Raw genomic sequence first — 19,190 nt, 5'->3', positions numbered from 1 at the left:
CCATGCTCTTAAGTTGGTGGATTGATTTTATGGTAGTTAACGAAACTTTGGGGACGGGCCCGGTGTGCAGGTTGACTATTAGGTTAAGTTAGGTTGAAGTGGCTGCCTCCGCTGTCCAAGCGGAGACTCACGTAGGCCGTTGTGCTACCACACGGGGGCCCCTATTTCCCTACTTCCGAAGAATGTTTAGACCCCAGTGTGGCTAAAACAACGCGTTTGCCTGATGAAACGCAAGATGTCTCCACCAGACCCCCAAAGGAGTGTCTGTGGAGGTATCGGTACCTGGTTTCTGACAGTGCGGGACAGTGGCACAGATAGTGCTCTAAGCTTTCTATCTCCTCCTCGTCCCTACAGCTGCGGCAGAAGTCATTTGTTTGTTGGCCTATATAGGCACCATGAGTGCCCATGAGACAGTGACCTGTGAAAAGGTCCACTAGTGGGCTTATAGAGATACGGTTTAACAGTACCACCGATTGCGATCTCTTTTTATCCAGCTTAGGCCAGATTTGCTTGGATATTCTACATGTAGGTTCCATGGCCCATCTGGCGTTTGCTTGATACGTGATAACGTAGAGAACGCAAGCAGTGCTTGAGGGTGTTTAGAGGACGGCTGGCCCAACCAGCGGAGGCTATTGTTTGCAGATTGGTGCCGTCCCTAGCTTGCTCGTCCGCAGTGCAGTTTCCTGAAATGTCACAGTAGCCAGGATCCCATATAACTAATTGACTATTAGTGACACCCCTCAAGGAGTCTCCTATGAATACCCGTAGACTGGCGATGTTTAGAGCTTAAAGAACGAAGGTAATCGAATAGACTGACTGATAGGAAAGTCAAGCCTTCTTTAAGCCCACAAATACAGCAGTATTAATGAAACAGCGGTGCTTAGGTTATTTCGACCATCACTGGGTTATCTCCTGGCAAAAAACAAGAAACACACTACTTGCTGTGGATCAATTGGGAAGATTCTGAAATTTTAAAGTTCGTATGATCTTGTTGGAAATGAAACTTGTTTATTGACGACTAGTTGGCAAAGATTAGGTAAGACGAATCTGTCCCAACCTGAAATTGACAGAAGGCATACAAATATACGAAAGTATTTCCTAGTCCATTTAGTAAAATGGTCTGCATTCCATTTCACATTTGTGCTCTCATTGCGTTATAGAAAGAGCACTTTTCATATTCGGAAACCCATGATCTGGTATGATCAATAAAAATGGTGGTTAAAGAATAAGGCCAAGCGAATCTCTTTAGTTCATTCTTAGCATCCTACACTTAGATGCAGCGGTATCCTCAAGTCTGCGTTTAAGAAAATCGTCAAGTTGGTGTACTAAAACTTTAGAACACGCCAGCATTTTAAACAGCTATAATTTTCTTTCTCGAAGCACAGACCGCCATGTGATCACCGCAGTAGCGGACGGCAAGTTTATGGGAAACATTCCCAAGAGGGATAATAATAATAATATTCCAGGCAGAATTTCCAGCTATTGTGGAAGCCGCAGTTCAGATGGGAAAACAAATTATAGGCAATCTTTATATTTAGCGAAAGCCAAGCTGTAAGCGAATTCCTTTGCTCTTACTCATTCAATTCTAAACTTAAACTAAACTGAGGGCAGTCTCTTCAAGAGATGACCGGGCAGAAAAAAAGGGCATTTAAGGAAATTGTATTGCAGACGAACATACTAGGCAGAGCATGACCAAGCAAGTTCTTTCTGCAAAGGAACGGTTACACCTTGCCACATGCAAGCTAATGCTACAACAATATATAGCTACAAAAACCAGGGTGTCGAAGATTTAAGTTATCCTGGCCAAAGTGGGATCTTAAGAGATCCTCTCAAGTTTACAGCCATCTAGGGATACAATTTCCACACTCTTGTATCCAAAGCGGCAATGCGTAGTGAGATAGTTATAGCTTATATCAATGGGAGCAAAGAGGGAAATAATAACATAAGTATAGTTTTAAAAAAACTAAACAACACGCCGTATATACTTCTGTGACCAACAGTGGTTCGTGACTCCGCTATTAAGCACAAATAGTTTTGTAGCGAGTAATTTAACCATTGCCTTCTTCAATAATTGCCGCTAGATGGTTCTCTTTGCGCGCCTAGCCTAGAGAGTTACAAACATAAAAGTGAAGCTAATATAAGCGTGTTAAAAAGATGTACACCGCAATTCAATCGAAGTTTCTGTTAATTTGTTGTTGTAAATAGTTGTTGAATTAACTTTGCACAAATTGTTGATTCTGAATTGACAAAAAAAAAAAAATGCTCATCATACGCAAGCCATAACTCTTTTAGCTTAACAATTATTACTATCACCCTAAGAATATCGATAAAACTGTTAAAATTACAGATTTTCCTCAACGCTAGAATAACGGTGAAAAATGTTGATACCACGGATAGTTTTGTGGCATCATGTTCATAGGACAAAAGTAGAGAGCGCTGTGAGCGTAAGTTTCTCTTTTAAATTAACTGATGCATTTGCGTTATATTGACAATTGTTCGCTGTTTAAATAACAAATAAAATCAGTTCTTTTAACAGAAAAATCAGTCGGACTGTTTGAGAGTTTGTAATTTTTACGGAATATTGTTGACGTGTGACCAACGTTTTCTCTTCTGTTCAAATTACTGAATAAATTTGTTCGTCTGATAAAAGCGCCAGTTGAATTAAATTAAAGAGAAACCACCCCGGGTTTTGATTTTGCTAGCGTTATTTCTTTCAGAGTAAGAAGTTTGCCCCTCTAGAGTGAACTCGTAATCGACATGACCAAATCCGTAGAAAAGCACAGGAAAGTCGTGAATTACTTTTGCGTTACATAAAAATGTCTTCGTCTGCATTCCCTAAAGCTCATAGGCATTCTTATACAGATTCGCCGGAATATTGTCCATAAGTCGATATTCGTAACATTCTCATTACATATCTATGTACATGTGCGTTGTACAAGATTGTGGTAGTCGCCTCACCATGCATTTGTTATTTTCTTTGGCTTTGACCTTAGGCGTTCGCATCATGCTCTATGCTTTGAAACTCCCTCGCTTTCATATCTAATTGTGTGGGCTTTTTGTTTGATTAATTGATTGAATGACTGCTCTGTTGCACATCATCATGAGGCTCGTTTTATCACACTGTCCTGTCACAGTTGTTTTGCTTGATTGCTCAATATCAAATGAATGTTAAACGAAAGTAAAATTTTTAACGAGCTTTTTTCTAACAATTTTAAATATATTTTATTTGAGAAAGACTCGAGGGACAACGAATTGAATAAAGACTTGACGGAGCGAGCGGCAAAATTAATATTTCTCCCGAAAAGCATAGCAAAAAAAATCGTTTAAAGAAAACTATAAAAAAAATCGTCTTCTTTTAAATTTCAGTGAGTCATAAAACAAATTGCATATTTTTAGGCGCACGCCCTTCCCTTTTATAAGCTTTAATGTTAAAAGCACATTATCTGCACTTTCACCAAATCTCTTCTGAAAAACCATGTAAGCTTGCGACCAACACAATCTCGTAATCATGCGTTATCTCTTAATGTCCCGCAAAAACAAAAGGTTACTATGAATGCTTGTAGGCTTTTATCATGCAGAACTTTATCCCGAAATCACGTTTGTTCATGCATTAGTTATGACAAAAAAGTTTTTCTCGTGACCACAAACGTATTATGGACAACTAAAACTTTTACGCAAATAGTATTCAGCGGCTAAATATTTTCACAACATCAGCGTACATTTGCATACATTTAGGCGCAAAGCATGTAATCGTGCGCAAAAGTTTGTGTTTGTACCCTTGACGACCATAAATTGTAATAGTTATGCAACAATAAGGCACACTATATACTAAGTAAAAAAAATGATGAAAAACATGGAAGGAATGAGAAAGGAAACTCATATCTTATACTTATCTTAAATCTAGCTTAGCTTGATGGTGACGAAAAAGTTCAAGCAGCAGATCTAAACAACAATGTTACAATGTTTTTAAAGAGCGTGCAGTTACTGGCATATGTTGGGATCGAAATGATGGGATCGAAAAAAGTGGGTATTTCGGTAAACGAGGACAAGAACGGAAGGCCTATTAAACAAAATACTATGTAATATTTATGGCTTGCCAGTGTTTTCAAACCCATGATCCCTCAGTGATGATCCTTACCAGCATTGGGAAGATATGAACACAGCTCAGATAATAAATAACCAAAAGCTTCTTCGGCTAGATAAGGTTATGCAAATGGATAAAAAGTTAATATGTACGTCACACGTATTTAGATTTTGGGCACACAGACGGCAAGAGGTATCCACTGACTTATGGAATACTGGCGGCGCAAGACGATCTCGATTGGTGCCTTAATTAAGGTCAGGTTCCGAAAAGCAGGAACCGTATGTGACTAAGAGCAAATCAATTTATAGCTTCTCCGAGCCAATTGCCAACCCCGCCTAGCCGTGGCGAATTTCCTTAGCTGGTGAGGCTCTGGCGATAACAAACTTTTCATTGAATCGCTGATCGTATCCCATCTGCTACTTCCACAGACCGTGTTATTGACGACACTGCCCAGTGATTGCTCGCCAAGTGTCTCTTCTGACCTAATTCGAAGTATTCGCATATTTATTTTTTGATACGTTTTATCTTATATCTTATATCCTATATCTTATTACTTATATCTTACATATAATATATCATATCTAATATCTTTTGTTGTATATCTTATATCCTATATATTATATTTTATATCTTATATCTTAAATCATATATCTTATATGTTATATTTTATATATATGACCTATATTGAATGAGAAATACCCAAACTTCTGTTATCAACCAACCTTTTTTTGAGGATATAGCATAAATTGATCGGATTACAAATAATGGGAAATATAGAAATGTACATTCGAGGAGATTAAGGCGAATGTTTTCTTCGAACTTGCGTCCTTTTTATTTCTCCTACAAATTTTCGGTACAGCACCTATATGATCTATGCCGACCCCAAATGGCAACTGCAAGGCAGATTAACTTCCATTTCCGTGGCGACATATCTAGTCTTGGGCTAAGTTTCTGCATATAATTGTGATCAATATTCTTATATCTAGATTTCGAACAAGGTTATGTAAGGATGCATTGGCCTGTCTATAAAGACCTAACATATACTGATTGTGTCCATAGTGTTATCAGAGTTTGTTTAAAGACCATACGGAAGAACCCTAATCAGTTCCTAGGACTTACGTTATAGAATAATTCCGCTATAGAATAACTCTGTCAATGAAGACCTTACATATACTCATTGTGTCCATACTGTTATCAGAGTTTGTTTGAACACCATACGGAAAACCCCTAATCAGTTCCCAGATCTTATGTTATAGAAAAACTCCGTCTTATTGGCAAATACCAGAAGTATGTTAATACCTAGCTTAGTTACTGCCTAGAGTTCTGGCAACTCTGCCGCCCCTTATAACTGGAGCCTTGACCTGGTGAGCGCATGACACGAACAAAGAACGTGCTCAACCGTTTCTTCCTGCAGTTGGCTTTGTCTACATTTGCTGTTACTGACAAGGCCTAACTTATAAGCATGTGACGGCCAAAGGCAGTGTTCTGTTATTATGCCCATGTGAGCCTTAATTCTGCTCTTTTCAGAGATATGAGCCACAGTGTGAGTCTAATATCGTAGGCTTTGCGCATTATATTAGAGGCCTGTGAAGTTCGTAAACATTTTCTTATTGGATCAAAGATACTATGGCGATGACATGCTGACCAGTATGTTGAAAGCGATTATGAAATAAACTTACATTACCGCCAAGAGAACCCCTTTAGGAAAGCCATACATCCACCATTGCGTAAAGTATGCAGTTAATATGATGGCGCTTTCTTTTAGGCTGAGCTTTTTTATGTCAAAAAATCTTTTTGAACATATTTTGTGGCTCAACTCGTGGTGAAAGCAGCAAACAACAACTCTGATTTACTTGAAATGATTTTTAAAATTACTAGACTTGACGATATGAAAATTCCTAACCATCAAAGCTTTGATAAACAAAAATGCAACAGGATTATTTCATACTGAATTTGTTGCATATTTTCAGGCGCTCAAATTTCAAAACTAAAAAATCCGTACATTTTATACCTATTACTCAATTCATTGTATAAAAATGTGTTAAAATCAGGGACGAAAAACAATTATTCTTTTTTTTCGGAGTCGAAAAAGTCCTGGCCAAAAAATTGTCCTAGGCGAAAATGTTTGAGTTCCCAGGTATCCCTATAGCAATATCATGTCGAACCATGCATCCTTTTTATTTTTCGAATTTTTTCCATAAAAGTCCACATATAAAAGTAAAAATAAAAGTCCGGAAATAAAAGTTAAATCCGGACTTTTATTTTTTAAGGCCCAAATAAAAGTCCCGCTTGTTAACTAAGAAACGGCTCATCCGAAATAAAGAATTTGTGTACCTTTCATGAACATGAAATGGTATATTAACTTTGGTCCGATGTTTGTTACGTTGAGAAATACAGAAGATAGACTCACCATTAAGTATACCGAATTGATCAGGGCGACGAACTGAGTTGATATAGCCATGTCCGTCTGTCCGTCCGTCAGTCTCTTTGAAGGCAAACTAGTCCCTCAGATTTTGAGATATCTCAATGAAATTTGGGACAAGGATGTATTTTTGTATTATATTAGACATTTGTCGGATCCGGTAGGTACAACCGATCGTTCAGATAAGACGATTTTGGTCATTCCTGCCGCAATTTGGAAATTATAAACTCGGTGATATATATTCTAATCAAAAAATCACCTTGATCGTAGCTATATGTATATAGTATATACATGTCCCATACAACTGATCGTTCAGATAGAAAGATTTTTGGCTAGTTCTCCCTTAGTTTCCAATATAAAAACGTGAAACTTTGTGATATATATTCTAATATATCATAGAAGATTTCCTGTAAAAAACATTTCGATCAGAGCTATATATAATATATATGTCATACAACCGAGCGTTCAGATAAGGGGGTTTTTTGCCATTTTTTATCTTATATTTATCTTAAAAATCGTTTAGGTATGTGCCTCTGTTCACTATATATTTCTTATCTTATACATCCGATTATTTGGAGATTGCGAACGGGATAAGATTATTATTCAGCCCCATTCATGAAAGTTATGAAGTCTTCGGCACAGCAGAAGACAGTCCCGTCCTTACTTGTTTTAATTCGGATCAGCCGTTTCTTAGTTATCAAGCGAGACTTTTATTTGGGCCTTAAAAAATAAAAGTCCGGATTTAACTTTTATTTCCGGACTTTTATTTTTAAAAGTCCGAGTTTAACTGGTTCTATCGGACTCAAAAAATAAAAGTCCGAAAATAATTTTTATTTTGATCCAACTATATTTAACGTCCAAAATTAATAATTTTGCAAGGAATTATATTATAAAAGGAATAACAGTTTCAGCCCCTAGTTGAAATTCATCTTTTCTAAGCACGTAGCCATTCACATCCCCAGATGTGGCACGAGTTACATGACTGACAAGCTTGTGCACAATCAAATAACACGCAAACTATTTCATATTAGCTCAAGTGCTCAAGCGGAGCACCATAAGGCATAACAATACAACATCAAAACCGATTGCATAATATTACTTTTTTTAACATTTTTGCTATCACTTACCTTAAGAATTTTTGTTTACAATTTATGTACATATATGTACAAATTCATTATGCCAATGCAGCCATCTTCTACTTTAAACTACAATATGGGTATGAATAGCATTGCAAGCAATAAGAGCATACAACAACTATGTTGCAGTTCAGTTCAGTTGGGTTTTTATTTATTTTGAGTATAAAGTTCACGAGCTATTCATTTTATTTTTGCCTATTTTTCTATTCTTTACGCTTCCATTTTCGGTTTATGGCGGCCAAGGCGAATTCAGTACAACAGTACAACAGCAGATTGCTTCTTCTTGATAATTTTCCATACAAAACCTTGTACAACAATATGTCATTTAATCGAAATCAATGAAAATTTTCTTTTGACTTGACATTCTTCTGCACGGCGAATTGGTTGAATTCGCTTTGCCACCACCTGGTATGGATTCGCCTTGATGGCGGCTTTTGTCTGTTAAGCACATCAAGGCGAATCTATACCAGGTGGTGGCAAAGCGAATTCAATCAGTTCGCCGTGCAGATGAATGTCAAGCAATGCGAATCCATACCAGGTGGTGGCAAAGCGAATTCAACCAATTCGCCGTGCAGAAGAATGTCAAGTCAAAAGAAAATTTTCATTGATTTCGATTAACTGACATATTGTTGTACAAGGCTTTGTATGGAAAATTATCAAGAAGAAGCAATCAGCTGTTGGGATAACACCACCTCTACTGAATACGCCTTGATGTCAAGTCAAAAGAAAATTTTCATAGATTTCGATTAACAGACATTTTGTTGTACAAGGCTTTGTATGGAAAATTATGAAGAAGAAGCAATCAGCTAATGGGATAACACCACCTGTAATGAATTCGCCTTGTAAGCACATGAACTTTGTTGAAATATGCCGACATAAGATTTGATAAAATATTAATGAAAGCGAAATTATGAAACTTACAAATTTCGTTGAATGGCTATGCTAATTTTTAGTCAAAGCCATTTACTGTTTTTCTATACTCTGTAAAGGGTTATATCAACGTCTTATTGTGGACTTCAAAATCATCAAAAAATCAATTGATCATGCAATAGAATACTTTTTTTGCGGGAGGAATTATTTTTTTTTGGAAAATGCTTGAAACCAACTACATGGACATTTTTTCGCTAGATTATTACATAGGTAGAATACATTTTTTTCGGTAGGTGAATTCATGGTCCGACCTATTCGAAAAAGTGGTATTTATATTTGGAAACAAAATATTTAAGCTTCGGCAAGAGCGAAAGGATGAACATATCTCGTTCATAAGGATAGAGTGAGGAAAAGGAAGTAAGGGCAGAAGTGGGGACAAAGAAGGAAAGGGAGAGATGCCGGAGGAGAGGATGGAGGGAGAAGAGGCAGAGCAAACTATGAAATGTCTTGAAATTCTCATAAGATTATTTTGGTAAATCAAATTTCGGTCGGAGCAACGTCTTTACTGGCTTAGTATTTAGAATACCTTAGTATTAGTATTTAGATTACCCTTTTCTTGAAATAATGTGACGGATGCATACATTCGAAAAATTCTTATTCATTAAGAAATTTTCTTGAAATATTGTAAAAGTAAGATATTCAGCCCAATCACGCAATCCATCGTATACTGTTTTCTCGGGATTCGTAACATTCGAATTCCTAACATCGTTACGATGGATTGCGTTATTGGGCTGTTTGTTTTAAATATTTTTCGCGTTTCGTAAATTTTCTCCGTTGGCAAGAACTTGTCGTAGAAAATTTCAAATAAACGTCAAAAGTTTACGTTCCGAGTGAATTCAGTGATGCCACTGTACGAATTTTGAATTTACTTATTACTTTCGGAGACGTTCGGAAACACGGTCGAATTGCATGATAGCAATTTCGTAACTTTCCCGAAAAAACAGTCTACGATGGATTTCGTGATAGGGCTGATTGCCTTGACAACCCAAAGTAAATTTTTTTTCGGGGAGGCAGACCGAACTATGTTAAAACCCCTAGTTTTGCTTGAGGCAAATAGATGGAGAGAAAAAAGTGAGTAGGAAAACTAAGTTAATCAAGAGAGTGAGAGATATACCAACAAAAAAGATTGGGACAAGAAAGAATAGCGGGTTAGGTTACGTTTAACTGCCCGGAACGTGTGGCCTCATATAAATTGAAAGAGTTTAGCTTAAGATTTCTCAGCGACGTATCAAAAAACAGGACTTATATCATAAAACATCTCGGTTTTCTTGGCAAATACTAGAAGCTTTCTAGGACCTATGGTAATTGCCCACTCCTTGAAGCTAGAGCATTAGCCTGGCGAGCGTAGGATCGGTCCCTCCTGCAACCCGGGTTCTTTGCACCTGCTATCACTACAAAATTTGAACTTATGTGTGTTCCAAAGTATTTTGTTGTCACTTCTACCGGACTGTATGTAATTTTTGTTCCAAATATGAGCCAAATTGTACAACAAATACGTTTCTTTGAATATCTCTATCCTTGCGCCACCTGGCGTGGATTGTTTTCATGTGTCACTTTATATTTCTGCATGTAATATGTTTTCCCAATTTGAGCCAAATCCGACCAAAAATACGATTTCTTGAAATATTTATTATTGCATTGTCATCGGGCTCTGAAGTTACTTAAATTGCATTTATAAAATTCGTAAACTGTCCTACACAGAGTCAAATAAAGCGTAAAAAATAGCGACCACCCTAGTGACTGCAGAACGGCTTTAACACAACATTGCAGAGCCACCGGTCATTCTTCTGATTTGGGAAATGTAGCAATACTGCAGCAAGAGAGAGGGTATAACAAGAGATATACCTTAGAGATGCTACATATTGTAACGAATTTACTGCAAATCCTCTTATTTGCAATCTTCTGCTAAGTTCGAATCACTAAACTGTTGAATAAATAACTCCAATATTGAATAATGGAAAAATGGCCTTTATTAAAGTACTTCACAATAACACTTATACTTTGCAACTAGCTTGCTTAATAACCAAAGTGACTGATAGCTTAAATGAAACAGATCTGTTGCCCGACAGATAGCGTGCTTAACTGAAAACTACTCATTGCGCCTCTACCGCTGATGCTTTTATACTCTGTGATTTCCTCGTGGCATCTTCTAGGCGCTTCCAGAATTTACTTAGTTAGTTATAAATTTCTCAGCTACAACTACAGATGTATAATTTTTATAGCTTCTCTCATACCCCATGCGCTTGTATGCGTGAGCGACACTTCCACAATCACAATTGCATACCTTTAGGAGCATTTCAGATAAGATATCTGCATGTGCTTGTGCGTTGCTCTCAGGTGCGTGTACCTACATATGTGTAGACATAATGATTGATTCGTTTATGTAGATACGTAATGATTGATCTATGGATGTGCATTCAAGGCGCTGCTTAGCATCGGCTTAGAGATGGCAGCACCCCTTAGTTTTGCTAATATTCGTAACAATATTATTAATACTCCGAGAGATCAATTTTAAAGCAGATATAGATAAGTGCGCCTCTGCTTATAGAAAACTAACGCACAGTGGTACGTGATGAGAAAATTTTGTCAGTTTGTTTTAGTCATCAGAAGTCAATGAATAATTGTTTGTGTAATATTTTGTTTACAATTAAGGTTTTTAATTGTTTACATACTATTTTTGTACTTATGTATATTTCTCAAATTGTAAAATTAGTCGAACAGATACATTCAAGAATGTAAGTGTGTACTTGACAAGTTTTTATAATTTTGGTTTTAATGCAATTCTTGTTTTTCAGTCCTGAAGATGACTTCAGATTAAAGTCTAAATATCGAAAGTAAAAATAAATGAAAAATATATGTTTTGTATAAAAATCATTCGGTGAATTAATTTCATATACTTTGTCTGGCCTAGAGCTTGATAATTTGTTCAATACTAAATAAAGCCGTTTAAAAAACTCTTATACAGTTTAAAATGAAATTTCTACAACATTTTTAAAACTTTTCTGTACATCGCTTGGACTTACATGTATGAATTTTTAGCAGGCTTCTACTTATGTAGGTATACTATATTTATCTACATACTTTATATTATATACTAAAATACATCAATATTTATTTTAGTTTTATACAAATATGCACACTAACTTACATTTGTCTAAATTACAAAAAAAAAAACTAAATATAATTATTTCTTCTTTACTCATTTTAGTTATACCTCCTTTCCTACTTTCAGGTAAGCAATCAAATACGCAGTTATGTACCTTTTAGTATTTAATTATTAAAGTATATTGAGCTAACAGCGCCTGTAAGTATGCAATACTTAATGATTGACGTTTAAGTTAGCTTGTAATGTAGTATTATATTAGCCGTGTTTTTTTACACGCGTATACGTTTCGTTTGCGCGTGAAAAAATAAACGCCTATCCTCGCTTAGATAATGCTTAGGAGACCCATCTAGCGGCTGTGGTTAAACAACTAGCACAGGGTGTATCGAAAAGGGGAGACACAACTCTCTCCCTTCAAAAAACCCGAGTACTCTATAAATAATGTAAGGACTACTCCTTTGGGAGTATAAGACTGCACCAAATCTAATCTGTATTCATACAAAAAATGTGCTCCAATTAACATTGCGATGTCCTAGGAGAGGAGTAAGTGATCCCACTCTCGCTTTGTTTGTGAGTAATCCATAGAGTACATACGTGAGAGTACTTTCCAAAGTACTTTCACTGTAGTACTCCATGGAGCACCCACAGAGGATCATATGCCAAAGTACTAAAGAGGAATTGTGTCGGAAAGAATTATCGAAGTGAATTTAATTTAAAATGAAAGTAAATGAGGAGGGGCAATACAACTTTTATATTTTATAATACGAATATTCTTATGTTATTTAGCATTTGCGTGAATAAAAAAAACTAATATAATACGCATACGCATACGTGAATAACAAGCCAACCTAATATAAACGCACGCAAGTCATTTTCTGTCAAAAATGTCTGATGCACATACAACTTGTATGAGAGCAACCCAAATTGAATTTGCTGCGTGAAAACCTAACTCGATTTCCAATTTTTGTTCTGCGTGACATTTAGATTTGACGTTTGCACCATTGTTTACTATATAGTTTGGCAGCTTAAATAGAGGTTTTGTTGCGAATAGAGTGGAAGGCAGTGGACTAGGCAGTCGAATGTCATATAATGAAGGAATGGTGTTCGGAATTTTTTCAAAGTTAAAAAAAAAAATTATAAAGCTTTAATATAAATAAAACTATCGTTTTAATAACAATAAAAACGCCTTATATATTCTATATACATAAATTCGTAAGGATTATCTCACTTTAAAATTTGAGTTAAATAATCTAAAGTTTTTGTTTGAAACTGCGTCGAGAACTGTGCGTGTGAATGTGCGAATTTTCACCGATCAGCTGTTAGTTGCGCTACTTGTTAAAATTTACAATGGTTTGCACACATGCTTATTTGGGTTAGAGCAAAAAACGCCGGTTGTTTGCGTGCGCTAAAAAATCGCAGTGCGGTTTTATTAGGTTGGCTTGTAAAGAATCTATTATAATATGTATACATAAAACCAGTGCGCTGTTGCATTTTATCAGAGTTGCCAAAGTAAAATTTTATTATTAGTTATTTGCATGCAATATTTTACTTTTGACAACTCTGTTCGATCGTCATCGTGTCGTGATCACTGTCGTTAAAAAACTAGCAATGATCGGCTGATGGTGGTCCGCAAACGCATTGCAAAGGAGTAATGTTAGAGTACTCCAACATGAAGAAAATGGAACACGTAATCCAACAATTTTTGCAGGGCTGTTGTATTTCTAGCTATCATCCGGTGGCAAAATCCTGAGCCAGATAAATAATTTTGCATGTAAATGCAACAACAACGATTTGAGCCAGATAAATCCAGATAGAAGTCTGCTTCAATTTGTGAGACAGATAATTTGTTAATTACTTCTTTTTAGGTTGGCAACGCGGCCTTTAATATACCTACTTTTTCAAAAATAGATGTCGCTGCTTAGCCTCTCACCGTATGAGTTAAATAAAAAACAGCGGCGACATCTGCCTATAACATTTCACGTGTTCGAAAATTTCACGACATCTGCTTCTCAAGTCTCCAGAGCATTCCCGTGAGAATTGCGCGTGAGCCGGAGCTGTAAAACTCACTGAAAGACGGCATCTGTGTATAACATATAGCTGAATCAGTTGTGATAAATAGTGGACGCGCATAGAATACATAAAATTAGTGCAGAGGGTGAAACATAGACACATATTTCAGTTACATCTGAGTGTAATGCGCATTGAAATTTATACTAATTTTATGCGTAGCAATTTCAGAGGTGTATTTAAAGTTTGTCGCTTAGCAGTCCATATAAATTTTAAGCGTAAACGTATATAGATGAGGAAAAAAATACAGCTAATGACAGATAACCGAATGTTTGCTGTCAATGAAAGTATAGGCAAGCACAATCAAACACACAAATTCCATGTATTTTGTTTAAAGTTAAAATGTCCATTCAGTTAAAAAATGTAAAAATCTGCTGATTTCCGATAGTCACTTGTATGGTACCACCATGGGTAAGCGTTGCTCAAGGCCATCGAAATATAACGACAAGCGGCGATAACTTTTAAAAAGTTGGAAGACTTTGTACGATCCTAGTAAGGTTACAGAACTTTATTTAAGTACTTCACAATTAACACTCATACTTCGCAACTAATAGCTTGCTTAAATCAGACTGATTGTCGTGCCTATACTGTTGCTGCCTTTTATACTCTGTGATTTCTCGTTCGCATACTTCTAGGCGCTTCCAGAATTACTTAGTTACTGCTATAAAATTATAACTACAGATGCATGTGTATGGCTACTCATATGCGCGTATATATGTGAGTGACACTTCCTCAATTATAAATGCCTACTTTTGGGAGCATCTGAGACAAGATATATGCATGTGTTTGTGCGTCTCTTCTCCGCTGCGTGTACGTACATATCTGTAGGCATAATGATTGATTCGTTTATGTAGATGCGAGTGAAATGCTTTATTGTTGTTGTGGCTTCATTTACTTAGCATCAGACTAGTGATGTGAGTATCACTTATAACGTTTTCTCGTCTGGCTATAGTGTTACGCTTTTTGTACGCCGCGCAAGGATTGTTGTTCTAATCTAAAAAACAGGCAACGCCTTTACGGTGTATTTCGTTCTTTTGTGAAAATTTTTGCCTGCTCGCAACGCAAAAGCGTTACACTTTTACCCTGTATAACATGGCGGTGTGGCAGTGCAACTCTGTGAAACTCTCAATTCGCTCTTGAGTTCCACATATACTCTGTTCATATGAGTGCACAGATTACCTACCAGATTGCGCATTCACGAGTTCAAAATTGCTTCGTTCTGCGCAACTACGTCACAGTTGAGTGTTTGAGCGAATGAAAGAAAGAGAGAAGAAAATAAGAGCTAAAGGAAAATGACGTAAGAATTGCCCATAAAAAAGAGATTATCTATTGTTTACATGTGTAATGCGCAATCTTCTTGTGTGATTTCTGATATGCGTGAATATAGTGAGATGAATTGTGAATGTTAACTAAGTGTGATATATTATATGTCAACTGTCTGACAGGATGTTCAATATGGCGGCGCCTATCTTCAGCGGGTGATAGAAAGAGACACAGAATGAGACAGCGATAGTCAATTACAAATCAGGTGATCCAATCACTTTGGAATTTTGACGTCTATGCAGAAGATATCACACTTTGTTATCATTCACATTGGTGAGATGAAATGTTCTTTGTATGCACTATAAATGTTGACAATTTTCTGGGGTAGGAGTAACACTATTAAGGCTTTACCATTTACTTAGGCAACAATTTATTTCCGGAAATAAAACGCTATTAGTGTCACTAATATTCGCCACAATACGGTTCTGTAAAACGCAGGCAGTAGGGGGTGACATAGTTATCGTTTTAGTATATAGATGGTAAGCTTAGGATAACATGTCATACATATATATTATACTCAACCCTCGTGCAACACTGATGGAATATCATGCGATGTACCTAGTATAGAAATATGCAAGAGGGCCTACACGAAAATTACCAAATAATGCTTATAACGAATACCGCGATGCCAAAGTTACAAAGAATACCGGGAGTCTAACGTTGCTTTTGTTATAACAATAAAGACACCTCCTGCAGATTTTGGTGAGTCTCATCGATGTTGAAGTCTTCTGTCGGAACTACACCCAATACGCTCCGGAACTTGAGTCTTAAGGAAATAGCCTATTTATTTCGGGAAAGGTTTTAGATATCCATATGCAAATAAGGTTTCGACCGGACTTCTTGAGGTCATGTATTTCAAGTCGGACTATTTCGGGCTTTTAATTACTAAGACTCGACACTCCACCTAGATGGGCCTCTACCTTATCAGAGCAACTGGCGTTGTGAAATTGTATTCATCTGGCAGCACTCGGTGCAATAGCAACAGCTGTTGATTCCATAATAAAACTATAAGGAGGTAAAACCATTTTTGATTTTTAAAAAAATTTTAAAATCACTCTCAAAACTTTGTCGAAATACCAAAGCAAAGGAAACAAACACAAATGGTACGTTTGCTTTTTTCAAATGCCAAATAATACGTTTATATTAAATGAATAGAATCAGTTTTATTGTATTTTTGGTTACCGTTTGAGAACGGTTTATGATTTCCTTTACTTCCAAAATGATCTCACACTAAGAGTGATCTTCCAGGTGCATTCAAATGAATAATTCGTCTACTACCGTTAAGGTATGTTAGATGGTGGAGTTTGAATTGTCCAATTGAGATACCAAAGGCACATTTTCCTTTAGTAAGAAGTCCGAGTTTCGATATTACAGTTTTTTTAATCTAACCATCGTACCTTGTTGTAAAAACTCAGTGTATCACTCAATAGTCTCGTTCGCTCAAAAAATTTTCCTCAAAGTAATATAAGGGTAATCCAAGGAAGCCAACTGTTAGAGCAGAGTTGGATCTAGCAGTTACAACGAAGTTGTTGTTAAAGGGATTGGTTCCTGATTATAATTGCATAGATGGCTTGTGTAATATGAGGACATACCACACGTGGGACATCATGGCCAAGGTGTGTATCCCTCAGAAGTGTCCTTCTTTCAAGGTCTCCGAAAATGCGGTTTTATTAACGTGGTTCACCAAGCAACACCCTTTGAAGAAAATCCTCTACTTTATGCCTCTGGACCATACGGCACTATTGTATATGGTGAGATCTTATCATAGGGTTTACAGAGATTTCCCCTTATATAGCTTGGAGGCACAGCTACATCAAGCAGTTGTCTGCTAGATTGGTTTGGTAAGGATCATAATAGCAGCAACTGCCATTTTCAGTATCTTATTACGATGTTAAACAAAATATTTCCTCCTCGCTATGTAGATAATAGCTGTGTTTTTTTCACGTCTATATACGTTTACGCTTAAACTTTATATGGACTGCTAAGCGACAAACTTTAAATACACCTCTGAAATTGCTACGTTTAAAATTAGTACCACGAAATTTCAATTCGCATTATACTCAGATGTAAGTGAAATATGTGTCCATATTTCACCCTCTGCACTAATTCTATATATTCTATGCGCGTCCACTATTTATCACAACTGATTCGGCTATATGTTATACACAGAAACACAACAGAGGGTTGTGTATCCGCTTTTCGGTACACGCTGTGCTAGTTGTTTAACCACTTCCGCTAGATAGGTCTCCTAAGCATTATCTAAGCGAGGATAGGCGTTTTTTTCACGCGCAAACGAAACGTATACGAGTGTAGAAAAACCAGGGATGCACCTTAACGTTAAGCTAATCGTTTATCAAAAAATTTCCACCGTTTCCGTTGAAACACTTCGAAATATTATCGATAAAGAAATTATCAAGATAAATTGTATCTCGTTTTTAACCGAAACGAAAAGCTTTCGTTAACGTTAAAAACGTTAACAAAAACGTGATACTTTATGTTTGAATTGTGCTGGCAATGCTATAGCCATGGTGAAGCCGTAAGGTGTCAACAACGAGCGCACATACACACACAAACTCTATGTAATTTGTTTGTGTAATTCGTTGGTGGTAATGTCAAAAATACTCTGAGAAATGTTTGTACTGTCAAAATTCATGAGAAAAGTTGCAATAAGCTTGGCTAATGCTTTCACCTTTAATGACTCCGCCATCAATCAGCTTTGCCAGCATAGTTTGAAATTAATAATTAACATAAACGAATTGAGCTCGTTTTGATATGGCAGAAAACGAAACGAAATCATTTCGTTAATTTGACGATCTTAACGTTAATAAACGAAACGAAATGACTTCGTTTCGTTTATTAACGTTGATTATCGTAACGAAATGATATCGTTTCGTTGGTTAAGCATGCCTGAAAAAAACACACATGTGCGAAAATTTCACGACATCTGCTTCTCAAGTCTCTCAATGATCCAAAGCATTGTGAGAATTGAGCGTGAGCCGTATCTGTAAAACTCACTGGAAGACGGCACTTATCTATCAACTGCATGACAAGATGTTCAATATGGCTACTTTTTAGCGTTTTGACAGGGTGTTCAATATGGCAGCGCATAGAGCCGCCTATCTTCAGCGGGTGATAGAAAGAGATACAGAATGAGACAACGTTAGTCAATTACAAATCAGGTGATCCAATCACTTTGGAATTTTGACGTCTATGCAGAAGATATTACACTTATAGCGTTTTCTTTTCTGAAATAAATTGTTGCCTAAGTAAATGGTAACGCCTTAATAGAGTTACTCCTACCCCAGAAAATTTTCAACATTTATAGTGCATACAAAGAACATTTCAACTCACCATATTCACTCATATTAGCCGTGTTTTTTTTTACACGCGTACACGTTTCGTTTACGCGTGAAAAAAACGCCTATCCTCGCGTTGATAATGCTTAGAAGACCCATTTAGCGGTAGTGGTTAAACAACTACCCTGCAAAAATCGCGAGTACTCCATGCATGCATGTATGGAGTACTCGCTATGGACCAAGCGAGTGCTCCAAAATTAACCACAATTCATACAAAAAATATGGTCCAATTAACATTGCGATGTCCTAGGACTGGACCATATACTCCAGGTCCGCATTACATCAGAGGAATCCGTGGAGTACCCACAGTCCAATAAACATCGTGTAGTGATTACAATCGTTAAAACGAGCAATGATCGGCTTACAATATGTTCGTATAGAAACATGAGTTGCTGCATTACAGTGGAGTATAATGGTAAGTACTCCAGTGGACCATATGATCCAAAGATTTTTTCAGGGTAGCTACAGCTACAGGGTGTACCGAAAAGCGGAGACACAGCCCTCTGTTGTATTTCTGTGTATAACATATAGCTGAATCAGTTGTGATAGATAGTGAACGCGCATAGAATACATGGAATTAGTGCAGAGGGTTAAACATGGACACATATTTCAGTTACATCTGAGTATAATGCGTATTAAAATTTAGTAGTACTAATTTTATGCGTAGCAATTTCAGAGGTGCATTTAAAGTTTGTCGCTTAGCAGTCCATGTAAAGTTTAAGCGTAAACGTATATAGACATAAAAAAAAAACACAGCTATTAACAGAGT

At 36.7% G+C, this 19,190-nt stretch overlaps 1 protein-coding gene across 2 annotated transcripts in view; it reads left to right on the top strand.

Annotated features, from left to right (window-relative positions):
• The window catches only part of LOC137235079 (IDLSRF-like peptide), a 354,667-nt gene that overhangs the window by 184,625 nt on the left and 150,852 nt on the right, over positions 1-19,190 (top strand). The window contains exon 3 of one of the 2 annotated variants that reach the window (XM_067758291.1): positions 11,781-11,804. The exons of the other annotated variant lie outside the window; for it this stretch is intronic. Within the exon in view, the coding sequence (XP_067614392.1) occupies positions 11,781-11,804 (24 nt within the window). The remainder of the gene's footprint in view (positions 1-11,780; positions 11,805-19,190) is intronic. 2 annotated transcript variants of the gene reach the window in all.

The sequence above is a fragment of the Eurosta solidaginis genome, chromosome 1, assembly GCF_040869045.1.
Source record: "Eurosta solidaginis isolate ZX-2024a chromosome 1, ASM4086904v1, whole genome shotgun sequence".
NCBI lineage: Eukaryota > Metazoa > Arthropoda > Insecta > Diptera > Tephritidae > Eurosta > Eurosta solidaginis.
This window is presented reverse-complemented; position numbering and strand designations above follow the sequence as displayed.